The 17994-nt window shown below is 34.4% G+C and overlaps 1 protein-coding gene across 1 annotated transcript; it reads left to right on the top strand.

The window, feature by feature from the left end:
* The first annotated feature begins 4409 nt into the window (after positions 1 to 4409).
* Positions 4410 to 11633, top strand: LOC132065414 (rRNA-processing protein EFG1-like). Its single transcript, XM_059458839.1, has 8 exons — positions 4410 to 4793; positions 6752 to 6881; positions 6980 to 7107; positions 7850 to 7988; positions 9013 to 9121; positions 10180 to 10243; positions 10340 to 10621; positions 11450 to 11633. Exons 1-8 carry the CDS (start codon positions 4611 to 4613, stop codon positions 11453 to 11455), a joined length of 1041 nt encoding a protein of 346 aa, XP_059314822.1. The 5' UTR covers positions 4410 to 4610; the 3' UTR covers positions 11456 to 11633.
* The last annotated feature ends 6361 nt before the right edge of the window (positions 11634 to 17994 follow it).

Below are 17994 nucleotides of genomic sequence, written 5' to 3' on the forward strand. Positions count from 1 at the left end.
GTCACAACTGGTTACATAAGAATTTACCATCTCCTTTATTTTAGACCAATAGAAGAACTTAGACAGTCTTTGTATTGTTCCATGTTGCCCTGAATGACTACCAACTGGTGAGTCATGAAAAAGCTTAAGTAACTGTTGTCTTAAATCTCCATTAGCTCCTACCACAATTTTTCCTTCCCGTCTAAGTACACCTGATGAGTAATCATACAAACTAGGACATTGTCTGTTGACTGAGTAGTGAGTGATCAATTCTGTGACTTCAGCATCCCCTTCATAGCTGTTGTGAACGTCATTCATCCAACTAGGAACTAGCACACTGATAGTTAATAGCTGACCATGGGAATCAGGTGGTTTGTGCAAGGTCAAGTCATCATATTCTCTAGAGAGTGCATCTGCTACTCTATTTTCTGTCCCTTTCTTGAATTGAACTTCATAATCCAGTCCTAGGAGTTTAGTAAGACCCTTTTGTTGAATGGCACTGGTCACTTTTTGCTCCAATAAATACTTTAAGCTATGATGATCTGTCCTCACAATGAAATGTTTATACTGCAAGTAATGCCTCCACCGATCAATGGCATTCAACAAGGCAAGATATTCTTTCTCGTAAATTGATTTTCCCCTATGTCTTTGAGCCAACACTTCGCTGAAAAATGCAATGGGCCTGTCTCTTTACATTAATATTGCTCCTATGCCAGTATGACTGGCATCAGTTTCCACTATGAAGGCTTGACTATAGTCAGGTAAAGCAAGAACTGGGGTTGAAGTCATTGCTATTTTGAGCTTTTCAAATGCTGCATCTGCTTCTGTATTCCACACAAATGCATCCTTCTTCAGGAGATCTGTCAATGGTCTACATATTTGACCATAATTTGCTACATACTTTCTGTAGTAGCCAGTTAATCCTAGGAACCCCCTTATAGCTCTCAGAGTTGCAGGTTTAGGCCCGTCAAGCATTGTCTTTACCTTGTTGAGATCTGTTGCAACTCCATCTGCAGTAATGACATAGCCCAAGTATTCTACCTTCTTTTGTCCAAAAGAACATTTAGATTGTTTGGCTAGTAGTGAGTTCTTCTTAAGTATTTTGCTTGTCTCCAGATGTTGCAAATGTTCTTGATCAGAATAACTATAAATGAGAATGTCATCAAAGAACGCTAATACAAATCTTCTGAGGTAAGGTTGAAATATCAAAGCTTGAAAGGTTGCAGGTGCATTTGTAAGACCAAATGGCATAACTATAAACTCATAATGTCTCATGTGTGTTCTGAAAGCTGTTTTGTGTACATCTTCAGCTTTCATTCTTATTTGATGGTAACCAGCTCTGAGATCAATCTTGGAGAATATGACTGATCCATGAATCTCATCTAGCAAGTTATCTACAATAGGGATGGAATACTTTTCCTTAATTGTAACCTCATTTAAACCCCTATAATCTACACAAAATCTCCAGGACCTGTCCTTTTTCTTGACTAGCAATCTTTGGTGAAGAGAAAGGTGATTGACTATGTTGAATTACTTCAGTACTCAGCATCTCTTGTACTTGCTTCTCCATCTCCTCCTTTTGATAATGGTTATACCTATAAGGTCTAAGGCTAACTGGAGATGCTCCTGGTTTCAAGGGAATGGTATGATCCATCATCCTAGCAGGTGGTAATGCCTTTGGTTCTTCAAACAGCTCTGCAAATTGATCCAGTAATTGTTGCAATGGTGCACTTATTGGTTTTTGTTCAGGAACCTCAATAGCATTTACCATGAACAGATGTGCCATAATGCTTTACCCCTTTTTTAAAAGTTTACCCATGGAGCTACTAGAAGCTCAGCTTACTATCAACTGTTATTCCCTTGACCACCACCTTGTTACCCTTCTTCCCAATGGTGACACGATTCCTTTCATGGTCAAATTTAACAGGGTTATACTTCCTCATCCAGTCATTGCCCAACACAATGTCACAACCTCATAAGTTAATGATACCAAGGTCCTCCATGAAGGATTTACCTTACATAGTCCATTTAATCCCTTTGCAATGAGAAGTGCAGTACATTTAGTTACCATCAGCAACTGTAACTCTGATGGGTGGGGTATAACTAACTGAGAATCCTGTGTCTTTTGCAGTTTTAGCATCTATGAAACTGTGAGTACTCCCAGAGTCCACTAAGACAGTTAGGACTCTATTCTTGACATTTCCCTACACTAAGATGGTGCTAGCTCCTGAGTAATTACCAGCTAGAGTAGTTAGACAAACAGCTTCTTGCATTACCATTTCCTCTACATTATGAGGCACTACCTCTTGTCCAACCTCCATTTGCTCAACATACTCTCCAATTTCGTCCCCAGTCTCCCCAATGATACAATTCAACTATCTAAATTTGCATTGATCACTAGGACTGTATTTCTCTCCACATTTATAACAGAGATGGTTGGCTTTCCTGTAATCATAAGTTTCTTGGCTCACCTTGTACATAGGAGTTCTGCTAGTTCCACTCTTATTAGTAACCAGTGGTGCATTGGTTTTGGTACCACTGACTGAGTTCCAGGACTGAGTTGTTCTAGTACCAGATTTGCCCTTCTTTTCTGCAACCTCAATTTCTCTTTCTTGCATTCTAGCAGTTTCAATAGCAGCCTTGAGGTTTTGTGGTTTATGGAGCTTGACGACCATCTTAATATCATCCTTTAGAAATCCTATAAAGCTAGATAAGAAGTGTGCATCATTTAGGGCAGGATTCCTAATCAACATTTGAGTTTTCATTACCTCAAATATCTTAAAAATTCATCTACAATGCCAGTCTGTTTAAGCCTATTAAAAATTTCCACTACATCTTCAGCATGTTCTTCTCCAAACCTATCACATATTTCATCTCTAAACCCCTCCCAACTATCAAAACCCCCATTCAGTTCAACTGACTGATACCATGATTCAGCAATACCAATCAGATGAACAGCTGCAATTTCTACTTTTTGGTCTTCTCTGATGTGAAACACATTGAAGAATTTTTCACATCTCCTCACCCATGGTTTAGGGTCCGACCCATCAAATAAAGGGAATTCAAGTTTGGGAATAGGGAATCGCTAACCTTGTTGTCGATTGCCCCTATCATCTGGTGGATTTTCTCCAACTCTAACCTCTCTATTAGGTCGTCTAGCGAGGTTAGGAGCTGGTAGAATCCCATCACCTCGATTTGCTTCATCCATACATCTCTGGTTCTATTCAATGGCTGTTAACCTCTCCGATATTTGACCCAATGCTTGTGTTACTCCGGTATGCTCCCTTGCTAGTGTTACATGTGAAGCTGCGATTTCTCCTAATTAAGCCGTTAATTGTTGTAGCAGCTGTGCGTGTTGTGCCATAGCCTCTTCGTTCTTAGTGGTTCTTTCATCCAAAACCTTGAGTCGTGTTCCTTCGTTGACTGTCATAGTGGATTTGGTCGCAGGATTGAAGCTCTGATACCAATTTGTTATAGCTTAAACAATTAATTGCAGAATGGAACAATTTTTTAGGACAATTTTTTGTTTATAAATCGAACTGAACAAAATTACAATTGCGAAATGAAAATAATAGAAATGGAGCTAGATTGATAGAGAACTTCCCAAGCTACACGTTACACCTGCAATTTGGGAAAGAAGATTTGGATTAGAGAAGATTAGAAAGAAATAGAGGAGAAGAGATTGAGGACGAAGAAGACAGATGAAAGAGAGAGAAGAAGTGTCGTGAAGGAGGAAGAGGAAATACCAATTTTCAGTTACCCCCCTCATTCCTCTGACATGGTAGTTATATTCTCCCACTTTAATCTCCACCGTTGAGCTTTATTAAACAAGTATTGATCTTGGCCCTCAACGTGTATTAATTCTTAAGCACCCCCTCTTCTTATTTTAACTAACTAAGCAGCTCATAACATCTCTCCCTCTTCTGCAATTTCTACAATGTAAGCATCACCCTTTTTAAAAAAAATATATATATATATATATATAATAATTAAAAGAAGAGAAAAGGGCCAACATACCCTTGAACTATTTAAAATAGGTCAATTTCACCCCCTTATTACGGTTTCAGCTCAAAAATACTCTCACCGTTAGTCAACTAGCTCAAACATACCCTTTAACTAATCAAATAGCTCAAAAATATCCTTCCTAACTATTTAAAATATACCAACTTTTCCCTTTTTTAAAAAAAAAAAAAAAAAAGAGTGAAGTAATTATTTGAAATTTATGTAGGATAAAATTTCCAAACCCCGCCTTTGCGAGTCTAACAAAAGGGCAGCTAGCTAAAACCTAACTCCTATCACTCTACAATACGCCATTAGAGTTGTACCATTTGTTACTTTTTTAATGAGGGATATATCTGTTCTAAATTGCAAAGTTAAGGGATATATTTGCACATTTGCTTTTTCGACAATGTAAAAAGAAAAACATCAGGAAAAATGACAAAAATGGTCCCTTATTTTCTATAGTAGGTTAAAAATAGTCTATCAAGTATCAAGAAAGCACTTTTTGGCTAAGCTTAAAACCTAACTCTCGTATCACTCGACAATACGCCATTAGAGTCGCATAATGTCCTGTCCACAACAGATGCTTCTCTAGAATTCCTCTCTTCTTTACATATTTCTTGTTTCTAATAATGGCACATGGAGGTTATGGGAAACGTAGAGTTCCTGAAGCTAATAATAATAATAAAAATAGAAACAGGAGACCCACAAAATCATTAGGTGTCGACAAGAAGAACAAGTCCAAACCCAAGGCTAAAGCTAAAGCTGTGTCTATCAAGAATCAAATTCGCTCAGTTGAACGCATGCTCCGCAAAGTACATATTTACCCCTTGTCCTCTCCTTTTTGTTTTTGAGATATTATTATAGAGAAACAAAAATGAAGGGTTTGGATTGTACATTTATATTGTGTTCATATATTCTGTTGTTTTTAGGAATCACTGGAGGTTGAACTAAGTTTAGGTATCACTTTGGATATGATTTTTGTTTTGTTACATATATATTTAGGTATTTAGGACGTATGTATAGAAAAGATAAAACCTTTTTTGACTTCAAAATAGTAATGGGGCATTGTAACATACCTTTTTCACTCCTTTTTTTATAAAAAAATAAATAAATTATTATACAGAAACAAAAATGAAGGGTTTGGATTATGCGTATATTTGTGTTTGTATTTCTGTTGTTTTTAGGAAGCACAGGTTTTGTGATACTGGAGGTCGAACCATCTTGGTTTAGGTCCAACTTCGGACTTGATTTTTTTTAACAATTAAATTTAGGTGTTTTAGGAAGTATGTAAAATACTGTAAGTAGCATTTTTGTGTAGTAAAAACTTTAGTTAGTTACAGAAAAAACTTTTTTTTTTTTTGCTTCAAATAGTAATGGCGCATTGTAACAGGAGTATTTATACTAGAGTGCAACGAAATGGGGTTGAATAATGCTAATATCTCTGAAAAACTTGAACAATTTATGAAAAGAGTGATTTTTTTTAAGGTTATAAAAAAGAGTGAATTTTTTGAATGGTAAAGTATATGAAAAGAGTGAATTTTTTGAATGGTAAAGTTTATTCAAGAGTAATTTGGGAAAATGCTCTTTTCTTTTTTTCCTGTCAAATGTAGTTTTGATTCTTAACTAAGCTCATTTCTATGTGTGCTATTAGAAGAATTGTTTTGTTGATGCAACATATAAATTTAAGTTTGATTAGAGTTGGTTGCAGAATTGATTAAATCCTGGGTGGTGTTTGCGTCTCTTAACTGAACTAGTAGTTGCACACCATGGATGGTTTAAAGTTGTTGTCTTTGCTCAACTTTGATGTTGTTTTATCTGTTGTTTTTTTTTTTTTTTTTTTTTTTTTGTTAAGTGTTTTGAAAATAAATGTTGATCATAAAGGATGGGAATTGTAAGTACGAAACAAATGGAACTTATAGATTTGGAGAAACTTTAACATATAGGAGCAATAGGGTGCTTAGTTTTTGGCATTCAGTTTACGGCCTGATTGTTTTCCTATCATCTTCTGTGAAAGAGTTGCTGCTAGCCATGGATTACTGGAACAATCTACAAAGCATAGGAGTAACTAGTTTCGCACCCAATAACAGATAGTCTTTTCTGACAATGACTTCTATCAGATGTAAGCAACAAACTAGTGTTTTTGATAATTTTTTTTTTTTTTTTTTTTTTATACTGAGCAAGGTTAGATCAGACAAGTTAGACATTAGTTAGATAAGACAACGAAATGGATGTAGTGGATTCATATTGCCGACCACAACTGATTTGGGATCAAGACGTAGTTAATTGATTGATTGGCATGTAGTTATATAGGATTTTAGTTAAAGCAAGTGTAACGTCAATTTAATGATTAAACATCCTGTGAAACAGAAATTATGTAGGATGATTATGGATTACATTTTTTCACTTCTCACTAATTGTATAGTATAAAAACATCCTGTGAAATAATGTCGGATGATTATGGATTACATTTTTTCACATTCTACATGTCATGCTGATGTGTCTGTAATCCACTTTGAATTCATAACTATCTACCTGTAAATTTTGTTATCTGAGTTTTGAGACTCAAATGTGGGTTTGCACGAAATAGAATTAAAGCAAAGTTCTGTGCTTGGTATTAGTTATCTCTCACTTCAAGCTCTCTCAAGTGACATACAGCTAATGTAGGAAGCTAGCATGTTCATTTAGCATTTTTAGTCTGTAAACCCTGAGGTGGTATAAGATTTGAGTGCAAAATTGTTGAGAAAAACATAGTAACAGGATATTTTTCCAGGATCTGCCTCCTGAAATTAGAGAAGTTCAAAAACAGAAGTTGGATGAACTCAAAAAGCAGCAAGAGCTTCAGAATCGTCTGGCTTTGGAACGCAAAATATTCCTTCGCAACAGGAAGGTTAAGTTTTTTGGTTAGTAAGTTCTTCTCGGCTTTATAGATTTGATATGCTTCCACATATTACGTTCTAGTGTCGGGATTGATTCATTGAACTTTCAAATTTATGGGCAGATAGAAGAAAAATTGAGAGAAGAATAAGACGTTTGGAGAAACAGCAGCGCACTTCATCTGGTAAGGCCCAAGAAACAGAAATTGCTGAACAACTTGCTAAATTGAAAGAGGATCTTGAATATGTTCGGGTGAGCTTCTGATTGGTTTACCTGTTTCTTATGTTCTTTGGTTCCCATCTCTGTTTGAGTTCGACTCTGTTTCTCGCAGTGATGATCTTTCCATTGAAGCCGTTTTCTACATTTTCTGGTCCAAGATTTAGAGTTTAGTCTATTTCTTTCCAAATAGAGAATTCAGTGAGAAGTATAAAGTCAAGTGTTTTTTTCTGAATATTATCGTTGATGCATTTGTTTTTTGCTAGCGCGAGCATTAGGTCCTCTTATCATCTCAAACTTGCACTTTCATATTGATGCCTAGATTTGGGGTCATTTAGGGTTCCTTTAAGAATTTGCTAATGCAAAGATCACCTGTTGTAAATGGCTAACTCAGAAATATACCTCTGTAAATGGTTTCTCATATAGTACAATACTCCCTCCGGATCAAATAGAGTGTGTCCACTTAGCTATTACACACCCATTAAAGAAAATACTAACTCCTAGACAAAAATAGGTAACTCGACTAAAATGCCCCTGATTAAATAGGTATTGGGATTTGGTCACTTAACACTGAATAAGGGTAAATCTGGAAAAGTAAGGTTAATTCTTTCTTGATTTGGTAAGTGGCACTCTTTTTGAACCAAAAAATAAAGGCTAAGTGGACACTTTTTTGATCCGGAGGGAGTAGAACTTATGGGGTCTCTGCTAGTGTAAGGTCAAACATAATTAATCATTTTTGTCTTCTTACTCTGATAACGAATTACTATGTCAAACGCAGTTCTTTCCCAAGACTGAGAAATATGTACCCTTGTTTTCGGGAGGTGACGAGCAAGATATTGTGGACAAAAGATGTAAATTACGGGAGCAAATCAAAGCCAATATAGTTGCTGCTGCCGCAAGTGGGAAAGATCTGGAAGGTACTACATTGTTGTTCAATCTGTAGTTCACATTAGTTTTGACTAGCTCGTATAGAGTTCCTTTTGTTTTGAAGATGCTTATTGCAACACCTGGTATGTCAAAGTCTGTAACTAAAAAACACTACATAACAGAATATGTGTGCAAGCTGATTTTATCTTATCTTAGCTGCTAAGTGATCAATCCTCGTATCCTCATCAAAACTAAATGAATCTTTCCGTTTTCTCATTTTAAGCATTTAATATGAAACATGTGAGCAAGAGTGTTAATTACTTGTGTTCCTTTTGTTTTGAAGATGTTTATGCAACACCTGGTAGTCAAAATCTGTAACTAAAAAACACTACATAACAGAATATATGTGTAAGCTGGTTTTATCTCATCTTAGCTGCTAAGTGATCAATCCTCGTATCCTCATCAAAACTATGTGTGTAAGCCGTTTTCTCATTTTAAGCATTTTAATATGAAACATGTGAACAAGAGTGTTAATTACTTGTATAGGGGAAAAAATCTTTTATAGGAAAAGGTGCACTTTGGTTGATGGTTACGTAGTGTTAGTTTGTTGTAGGTATTCAAATTAGGTATTTTCGCCCATGCTTCTGAATATGCATTGTGAACAAGATCTTGGTTAGCTTCAGAGAAATATTTAAGCATAATTTATGGAGCAACATGTGGAAACCTTATTTCCTTTTTTAAAAAAAATGTGGAAACCTTATTGCCTTAGATTAAGAACTTACTCTTAAGAAGCCTCCGGTAACATGCATTTCCTTGATGCCTTTTTATGAAATGCAAAAAAAAAAAAACCTTGCGCTTAAGAAGCTCTGAAGATGTAGCAAATCTGAGAGCGGGAGATGGACTTTGTGTCAGAAGCTGCAAAATAGTGACCTTTGGTGAACTTTAGTGGATGGACTTCTAGATGGAACTTAAGTTGCTCCTCTCATTGTTGTACTTGTTAATTTCTAATTTGGTATTGGCAACATTGCTTGCATCGACTGGAACTGACCCCTCTACTTGGGCCTTTCCTAACAGAAACGGGGAGCGAAGATGATGGACTTCTTGATTTAAGCGATGATGATTTCTTTGAAGGTGGAAGCTCAAGCGATGATGCTGATGACGAGTGGACTGATAAAAGTGCAAGGTACTGATTTGTCCTTAAAAAATTACCCTTTCGTTTCAATTTGGGTCTTACTTTCTTTTTTAGTCTGTTTTAAAAAGAATTGTCATTTTCTATATGTAGTGGCTCTTTAATTCCAATATCCTACCTGGCATATTTCAGATCGTAAGATTCAATGTGCATTTTGGTACATTATGCACATCTTTAGTTTAAGAAAGCAAAATTCAAAAAGGCTTCTTTACTTTCTTAAACTCCTTGCCTAGTCAAACTAAGACTCATAAATTGAGACGGAGGGAGTAATTGCTATAGACTTCATGCTTGCAAGCTTTTAGTAATTGTTCTATGTTGAGTCAAAGTATCTTTTGGGTAGATGGACTGAAGTCTATAATATGTGCAAGGGGAACACTTTGCTCAGATTCTTCATTTTCTTAAGACAAACAAACAACGCCTCAATCCCCGACTAGTTAGCGTCCACCTCAACAACAACAACAAACCCGTGTAATCCCACTAGTGGGAGCTTGGGAAGGGTAGTGTGTACGCAGACCTTATTCCTACCCCGAGAAGGTAGAGAGGCTGCTTCTGATAGACCCTTGACTCAAATAACGATGAAAAATAGGCAGTAGCAATAAGCATAACAAGATAATAAGATAACTGAGGCTAAAGAAACAACTGGTAATAATAGTAATCTAAAAATAAGGAAGTACAAGAATAAAACTAACACTGAGAATGGGAAAGAACCTCGCTCGACTACCTACTAATCTTCTACCCTAATTCTCGACCTCCATACCCTCCTATCAAGGGTCATGTCCTTGGTGAGCTGAAGTTGAGCCATGTCCTGCCTAATCACCTCACCCCAATACTTCTTTGGCCTACCTCTATCCCTTCTCAAGTCCACTACGACCAACCTCTCTCATCAACAGCGTCCACTTCCTACTTAAAAAGGTGTTTTCTCTGCGTCTTTATAAGGCGATTAATGCTTTCGTACTGATCGATTTGCATGAAGCCTTCAGTGTGGAACTTCTTTTTGTGAGCCATTTTCTTGTTGATCATTATTTGGAGAGCTCTAATACTTTTTATTGCAGAGAACAAGCTTCTAGTGCATCTGGGAAAGCAGCTTCAAGCATGTCCAGCGATGAAAAGAATCAGGTCTCTCAGTTGGAAATTTTCTACCTTTGCTGCTGAAAATTGACTTCGGAATTTAATATCATCGTAGTCCCTTACCATTTGAAATGGTGTATGCAGAAGCAAGTATCTGCCCGTGCTCTAATGCCGCCACCTCGTCCTTCGAGCAAGTCTTTTAGTCATTCAGCAAATAAAAAAGCACGGTTTGGAGGATCTACAAGTAAGAAATCATCTTTCCGTGATGTGTCAACCTCCAGCAACACATCAGATAGCATTAATCGATCTACCTTCAGAAAAGGAAGACCTGCAGATTCACTCACAGGCAACAGTGGCAATATCAGCTCTAACTCTGATGCTCGAAAACCCAAAAGAAAGAGGAGACCTAAGAAGAAAAAACAGCAGGTTGTTACTTTTGAATGCAATGTGGCTTTTCCTTCCTGATCATCATTACTACTTTTGGTCTTTTGGGGGGACTTGACATTCTGAAGACGTCCCATAAACATGAGGCTAAAAAAAGTCAAAACAATAAGTTGAAGTATTCATGTTGGTAAAAAAAAAAATTGAGAATGGCTAGTTCAATTATGTCGGGTTCTAATACATGAGTGTGTATACACAGAGTCAGTTGTTTGGTGCGGACTGGAAATAACCGGAATATCCACACGGTGCGGAGTGGGAATAACTGGAATACCTATACATACATATATAGTGTATGTACCGCCTAGCATAAAATATGTTGAAGTATGTTTGGCCTCATGCTGTTGCGTCCTCGTTCCCTTGACTAAAGGTCGAAGAAGCCGTCTAATGCATCTTCTTTACTTGTCTTTTTCCCCTCGTGTGAAATGCATCCTTTCATCGTTGAAATACCAGATGATAATAAATAGGCTGGGTTTAAAATAGGTTGCCTGTTTGTGGTACTCTTTTCTGTTACTTGGTAGGTCTTTTGTGGAGTTTAGCTCTACATTACAAGTGGAAGATACATATATAGAAATTTATTCAGTGCATCTTAGTCAAGTTCTGCGTACACACTACCTCCCAGACTCCACTTGTGGGATTACATTGGGTATGTGGTTGTGGTCATCTTCGTCAAGTTCTTGAATCTTTAGACTGCTTTACACAACTTCACCACCTTCTGTATAAAGTACAGAATCCTTATGACTGTATATTAACCACTCTTTTGACTCATGTTTCAGTCCATATTCATAACCAACTCTTTGTTTACAATTTTCCCAGGCTTGAATCAAGTTCGTATGGTTGCCAATATCGTTGCAGCTTTTTTCTACCAAAGTTGCGACGACATTTAAAATGCCTCTGTATTTCAAGAATTAGATAGCAATTTGTTGATGCTACGTATGTTTGAATAACTTATGTTTGATATAGTCTTCATTTTACTGTTGTAATCGTTGCCTTAATTTCCCACCTTTTGCACCAGTGCTTCCCCCAGTTTTCTCCAAAGGGGTCAAAGAAATATTTATTTTGTGGCAGTTGTTAAGACACCACAATTTGCAAATACATCCCTTTTATTCTCAGAAGTGAAAAATCTGTATTTAGAGATATCATCAAAAGTGACACCCCCCCCCCCCCCGCCCAACAACCCCCACCACACACACATTCTTCACTTTTTAAAAGTCATCAAGGTAACGGACACTTGTGAATTAATTCTTACAATTTCAGTTTCTTTTGGGACACCGGAACAAGACTTCTTATCGATTTTATCAAAACTCTTCTTAATCACTGGAATTTTTTTTAGACTGCTGTCTGTGGCAATTTTTTTTTTTAATTGTTTCAAAAAGACTATATCTTTATGTATTTTGAAATAATTTGATTTTAAGATTTTTATTTTAGTGAGATGAATTATAGTCACTCAAATGTCTATAACTTGTCTTAAATAAATTACTAGAGAGTTTCTTTTTAAAACTACGTGTCTAGTCAATATATTACATAAAATGGAATGGAGCGAGTGCTACCTATGTTACACTGATTTTTCTTAAAGAGGAAATAAGAAACATTGAAAAAAATTTGGTTAAAAAAAGTATGAAATTTCCATCTCTGAGGTTGGTACGTAAATTAACCTTTTCATCTCATGAAGTGAGTGACATTCATTTGAATGGCTTGATCAGATGCCCACCGTCATTGTCCTCAGGCTTTTTCTGTAGCGATTGATTTTTTTAAAACAATTATTGATGAAAATATAATTACAACTAAATATGAACAAAAACTTCTTCAGGTTGATTTATGGATGTTTCACTCTTTTTAATGCGAGTACAAGAACATTTCTTTTTGGTCAAACCATGATAATCTTAATTTGTTTTTTTTTTTCCTTCTTTTTCTTGGACACAAGTTAAACAATATTGCATGATCAAACAAACTCTGAGTTAGTTATCACAAGAACGTTTTCCTCATCAGGTAAAGCATATTCTTCATCAGAGACTACTTCTTCATGCACAACTTAAACCACTTTTCATACAGCTTCAAGGAAGAATGACTCCTATTTTAAGTGTTGAAAATCTTCCATATAAATAAGAATTTAGTGGACAATAAAGTTTAATATAACATAGTGTCATATGGTAATAACTTAATATACGTACCTATTAAGGAGTAAAGAGTTGGTGTAGGTTTATTAGTAAAGTAAACAATATACAAGCTTGTTTGTTATGGTATTAGAGCAATTAATTCCAACATAAAATTCCGCATAAGATAATGCACTGGTTAGCTGCATAAAAGAAAATTAACCATATAATTGATGCAAGATAAAATGTTAAATAAGTATATATGTATTAACAATTGGTGATTAAACTATTGAAAAAAAAACTGTTCTTTTAAATAACTTTTTGTGTTGCTAGCGCCTTCTTTTTCTTTTTAACTTTTCGTTCAATTTTTGGGTGTCGAATGAAATCCTTATTGATTGCTACATTGGATTCCAAGTGCTTTTGATTATTTTTTTGGTCAATGAACAGTAGATAATTAACTCTACAACTCCCCCCCTCCCCCCCACCACGCCCACAGTCCCAAAAAAAATATTACTGCAACACTGGGTCTAAAATAAAGTAATGAAGGTTTAATTAAAAAGGTACTTCATGAAAGTTTAAAGAATTTTACAATAACGATGTAATTAAACCTGTTATAAATTTTTTAAAATCATTTTATCATATTATGTTATGAATGAATGCATATTAAATAAAATTATATTAATTAATCTGATTGTATAAATACTTGTTATAATAACATTGTGTAGAAATTAAACTCTTCTTGAATACAATATGCAAAAAGTATTCTACTCCTTCCGTCCCAAAATAAGTATCACCTTAGCAAAAAAAAAAGTTTCAAAATAAGTGTCGCCTTAAGAATACAAGACAAAAACTAGCAAGTGTTTTCAACTATGCTTAGTATTAAAGAAGCAGTCCTCTTTAATATTGCTCAATTCTGAAAAAACATCAAATAAATAGAGAGTCTAGTAAACTCTACATTTTATTTATTATTTGTTAATATGCGTAATTTTTGCTAAGATAAAACTTATTTTGGGACGGAGGGAGTAAATACTAAACTCAGAAATGGTTGCAGATTAACTGAATTCAAGTGAATCATTTCATATCTTTTCTTAAAAGTATCCAAAGAAGTAGAGATTTCCTAAAAAGAATAATATGTTAAAAAATAATATAAGGAAAAAAGATCAGCTAAAAAGGCTCCTTTACTTAAATTTTAATTGTTTACTGAAGTGTGAACACTTGCAACTATTACCTCGTAAATCTCTCCTCGGCATGTGTTAATTAAATGTATCTGGACAGTGAGTGAAGAACAAGATTTGAGATATACATATTGATTAAGAAGTAATCAAGTTGTTAAATACTTATTTAGTTATTTTCAGTTAACTTTTGTTTGCTTTATGTAGTACGCACAGGGCTCCAAGAAAACTTATTTTTTAAGCCTTAAAATTCGTTTACAGACATTAAAATAAGTAGCAGAGCACAAGAAATTTTCTTGATTGCTCGATAAGATTCTTATGAAATTTTTTAATTATTCGATAAATGTATTCTGTCCACCAACTAGCAAACATGATCCTTAAGAAAGACTTTGGATTCTTATGTCAAAAGCCTCCTCTCCATTCTGAATAAACAATTACAACCTATTAACCCTGATTAAGTGCTGAAAAATTTTACTCCCTCCGTCCCAAAAAGATAGTCCTCTTTTGACTTGGCACAAAGTTTAAGAAATAAAGGAAGACTTTTGAAATGTATGGTCCAAAATAAACTTTAGGAGCCTGTTTGGAAAGCCACCTGCTAAATGGAATTGGTGTAATTACTACCCTAGTAATTACACAAACTTGTAATTACATAGTATTGCAATTACAATGACCTGTTTGTTTGTCATAATGTAATTACAGTGTAATTACAAGTGTGTTGTTTGGTTGCACAAGTGTAATTACACAGTTAGTTTAATTTAAAAATAACGTTTGATTATAAAAAATTTAAAATTAATATTTAAAAAATATGTGCCTTTATAAATGATATTAAATTAGTTATTTAATAATACATTGTTTCTTGAAAATATGTCAATTAATAATCATATATTTGTAACTAATATTGTAAAAAATAATTGATATATAATTTCAAATTAATAATATTTTTATTTTAATTGATTATAAAACTTAAAAGCATACCTTTTTTGTGAGAACATCATGGGATTGGATGTTTGACAAAAAAAAAGAATATTTATAAATATAATGCCATAACATTATTTAAATGTTTGACAAAATTCTATCAACTGTAAGTGAAAAATAAACAACATGCAATGTGAAATAACAAGTCAATAGTACTAAAGCAAATATTTTTAAAATCGAAAATATAACCCAAATTCAAAATCCAAAAGAAAAAAATCTAACATAATACTCTTATGTCAAATTCCAACGTTACATAAGTAAGTTTCAACATAACATAAGTAAATACTCCTATAATTCAAAAGAAAGGGAAAATATAAGTCTATAACCGCATTCACAACGAAATTCTATTTTAATAACGTCACTTATTACATGCCAAGTTTGTTAATGACTCATTCTTTCTAATATTAAGATATGTAGTTTCAAAAATTAGAATATTAACACGGTTATGCTAAATGAATAAAATAAAAAACTAAAAAAAATATGAGAAATTATATGAAACCACAAAAAGTAAAGGTTGGAATGAGAAGAAAGGAAATGAAATATAAATACTATAAAAATAAAAATATATTTAAAAAATAAAAATAATTAAAAAGTAAAAATAAAAAAGAAATTAAATAATAGAAATAAAAAATAAATCGAAAAAAGAGAAGAAATTAAAATAAAATAAAAAATAAATTAAATAATAGAAATAAAAAATAAATTAAAAAAGAAATGAAATTAAAATAAAATTAAAAAGAAATAAATTAAAAAGTAATCCTGTAATTACAGGGTGTAATTACATCCAATTCTCCCCCCCCCCCCTTGAGAATGGAGAGTGTAATTACACCCTCTCAATTACACCCAATTCCCACCTAATTGTGTAATTACCTGGTCAAACAAACAGGCCAAACTGTGTAATTACACCCAATTTCAATTACCTGGGTGGCTTTCCAAACAGGCCCTAGATATTTGTGTGGCTGTAAATCATCTTATAAAGTTAAATTGTTTCTAAATATAGAAAGGGGACAATCATTTTGGGACAGACTAAAAAGGAAAGGAGGACAATCTTTTTGGGACAGAGGGAGTATTATACAAGTTTTTTTTTTTTTTTGCTTGGTATAAACACGGGTGCAAACAAATTTTTTCTTAACCTTGTTGAAGGGTTTTACATTGGTCTTATGAGATGGATGATTTCTTTATTTGACGTAGACAATCCTCTCCTCTTGAATTAGTTTTGCAGTAAAGTTAGACCCAACACCAATTCCTATAAAAACATGATGTCAAAGCAGGACACATCCCAATTCTTACTATCCGATATTGGGCACCCTTTTAAAATTTGTTCACATTTTAGATACCCAGCCTTGGGCGTGAGCCGTGAAGGGGGTGTTGAAGCGTCCCACATCAAACTCTCATGATCTCTTTATGTTGCTTGGGCGATTCTTACCGCTTGAGCTAACTTTTGGGATTGAACTAGCTCAACACATAGACAGACAAGTCACACATGCGCGCGCACGTGTGAAAAATTACTAAAAGTTTCTAATAAATTATCCCTTCGTCCCATTTTATCTGATGTCATTTGAATGGGTACAAAATTATAGATATTTTTTTTGGAAAACTTCTTGTATGAAATAAAGGAATGGAAAATCTGAAAGTAAATCATTTCTAAGTAAAAAATATCATTCTTTTTAGGATACTAAAAAAAAGCATCATATAAATTGGTGAGAGGAAGCACAAAGCTGTGAACTCATATTTGCAAAAGTTGAAAATATAAGGGTCAAACTTATCAAGTTTATATCCTCGATCCGTCTTTAAATAACTCTCTTATAACACCTAATGTAAGCCAATAGGGGCGGACCTAAGGGGTCCCTTTATTGAAAAATTATATTGTATCTACGAGATCAAGATCATTTTAAATGTATTATATATAATAGATGTTGAATACGTGTGACTTCTTCTTTTATTTATTTTTTTATATTTTAAATTTCCTATGTGAAAATTGTAAATCCCCTACTGCAAGGCAATGTATGAAGATACCACAAAGACAATGATAAAGTTTATAAACAAAACTAAAATCTAATCACATGAATCATTGAAATTAGAATTTTTTTTCTTCCCATTAGTCTTATTTCTCTCTCTGTTTGAAATAAGGCAATTCTGCAAGAATATATGCATGTTCATTAATGGTGGATTTTTTAAAATTAAGGACTTTTAAGTTTAATGCATTCCCTGCATCTGTACTTCACTCATTCTGAACTTTGACCATGTCTGGTCTACCTTCATGTGGCATTTTAAAGTTTTGTTCTTTAATTATTTCAAATAATTGAACTTTGACCTTTTCAAGATGAACGAAAATTTAGGTCGACAGTATAATGATTGTTCTGAAGCAATTATAACTTCTTGCCAACTTGTTAATTAATGCACCCTGAAGTTAGAATCCAATGAACTTAGCGTCTTGATTTGGTCACAAAAAATATTTTGCAAAATAACTATGAGAAGATGGTTGCAGTTTGTTTTTAAGTTTCTAAAAACTGAGCTTGTAAATTAAGAAAAAGTGTTGTTTGAACTGTTTTTATTAAGAAAAAGTAAACCTAGATTTCTAAACTCAATTTTTCGAATCTTACAAAGACTCAAAAAACTAGAGTCCTTTTGGATTAGGTTTGGCGTAAATGTTTTGCTAAAAACCGCCAAAGGTCTCGAGTTCATGCTTTGAGAATGGAGTCGGCTTTGGTGGGTAGCGCCTTACCTGAGAGAGGAGCGTTCCGGCGTAAATCGGAATTAGGGGGTCCCAAAATGAGTACCAGAGACCCGGTAGAGAAGGAAAAAAAAAGTAATTCCTAGAAAAATTTGGTTAATCTTTGGGAACTAGAAAATTTTGGAGCAACAGTAAAGTTGTCTCCTTGTGACCTATAGGTCACGGGTTCGAGCCGTGAAAGCAGCCACTAATGCTTGTATTAGGGTAGACGGTATACATCACATCCCTTGAGGTGATAGACTGTATACATCACACCCCTTGAGGTGTGGCCTTCCCCGACCCTGCTAACACTTGGTGCTTTGTGCACCAGATTGCCCTCTTCTAGAATATTTTGGTTTGGTTTCGGAAACTAAAGTCTATTTTGGCAATCGAACGGCTCTCTTTTTCTTT

The sequence above is a fragment of the Lycium ferocissimum genome, chromosome 1 (genome assembly GCF_029784015.1).
Source record: "Lycium ferocissimum isolate CSIRO_LF1 chromosome 1, AGI_CSIRO_Lferr_CH_V1, whole genome shotgun sequence".
Classification (NCBI taxonomy): Eukaryota; Viridiplantae; Streptophyta; class Magnoliopsida; order Solanales; family Solanaceae; genus Lycium; species Lycium ferocissimum.

What these genes read in the sequence shown, in the direction of transcription:
- LOC132065414 (XM_059458839.1), top strand. Translation starts at nt 4,611, where the DNA reads ATGGCACATGGAGGTTATGGGAAACGTAGAGTTCCTGAAGCTAATAAT. An exon ending in CAGGAAGGTTAAGTTTTTTG is followed by an intron (nt 6,882 to 6,979) that starts GTTAGTAAGTTC and finishes ATTTATGGGCAG; the next exon opens with ATAGAAGAAAAATTGAGAGA. An exon ending in TGGACTGATAAAAGTGCAAG is followed by an intron (nt 9,122 to 10,179) that starts GTACTGATTTGT and finishes TTTTTATTGCAG; the next exon opens with AGAACAAGCTTCTAGTGCAT.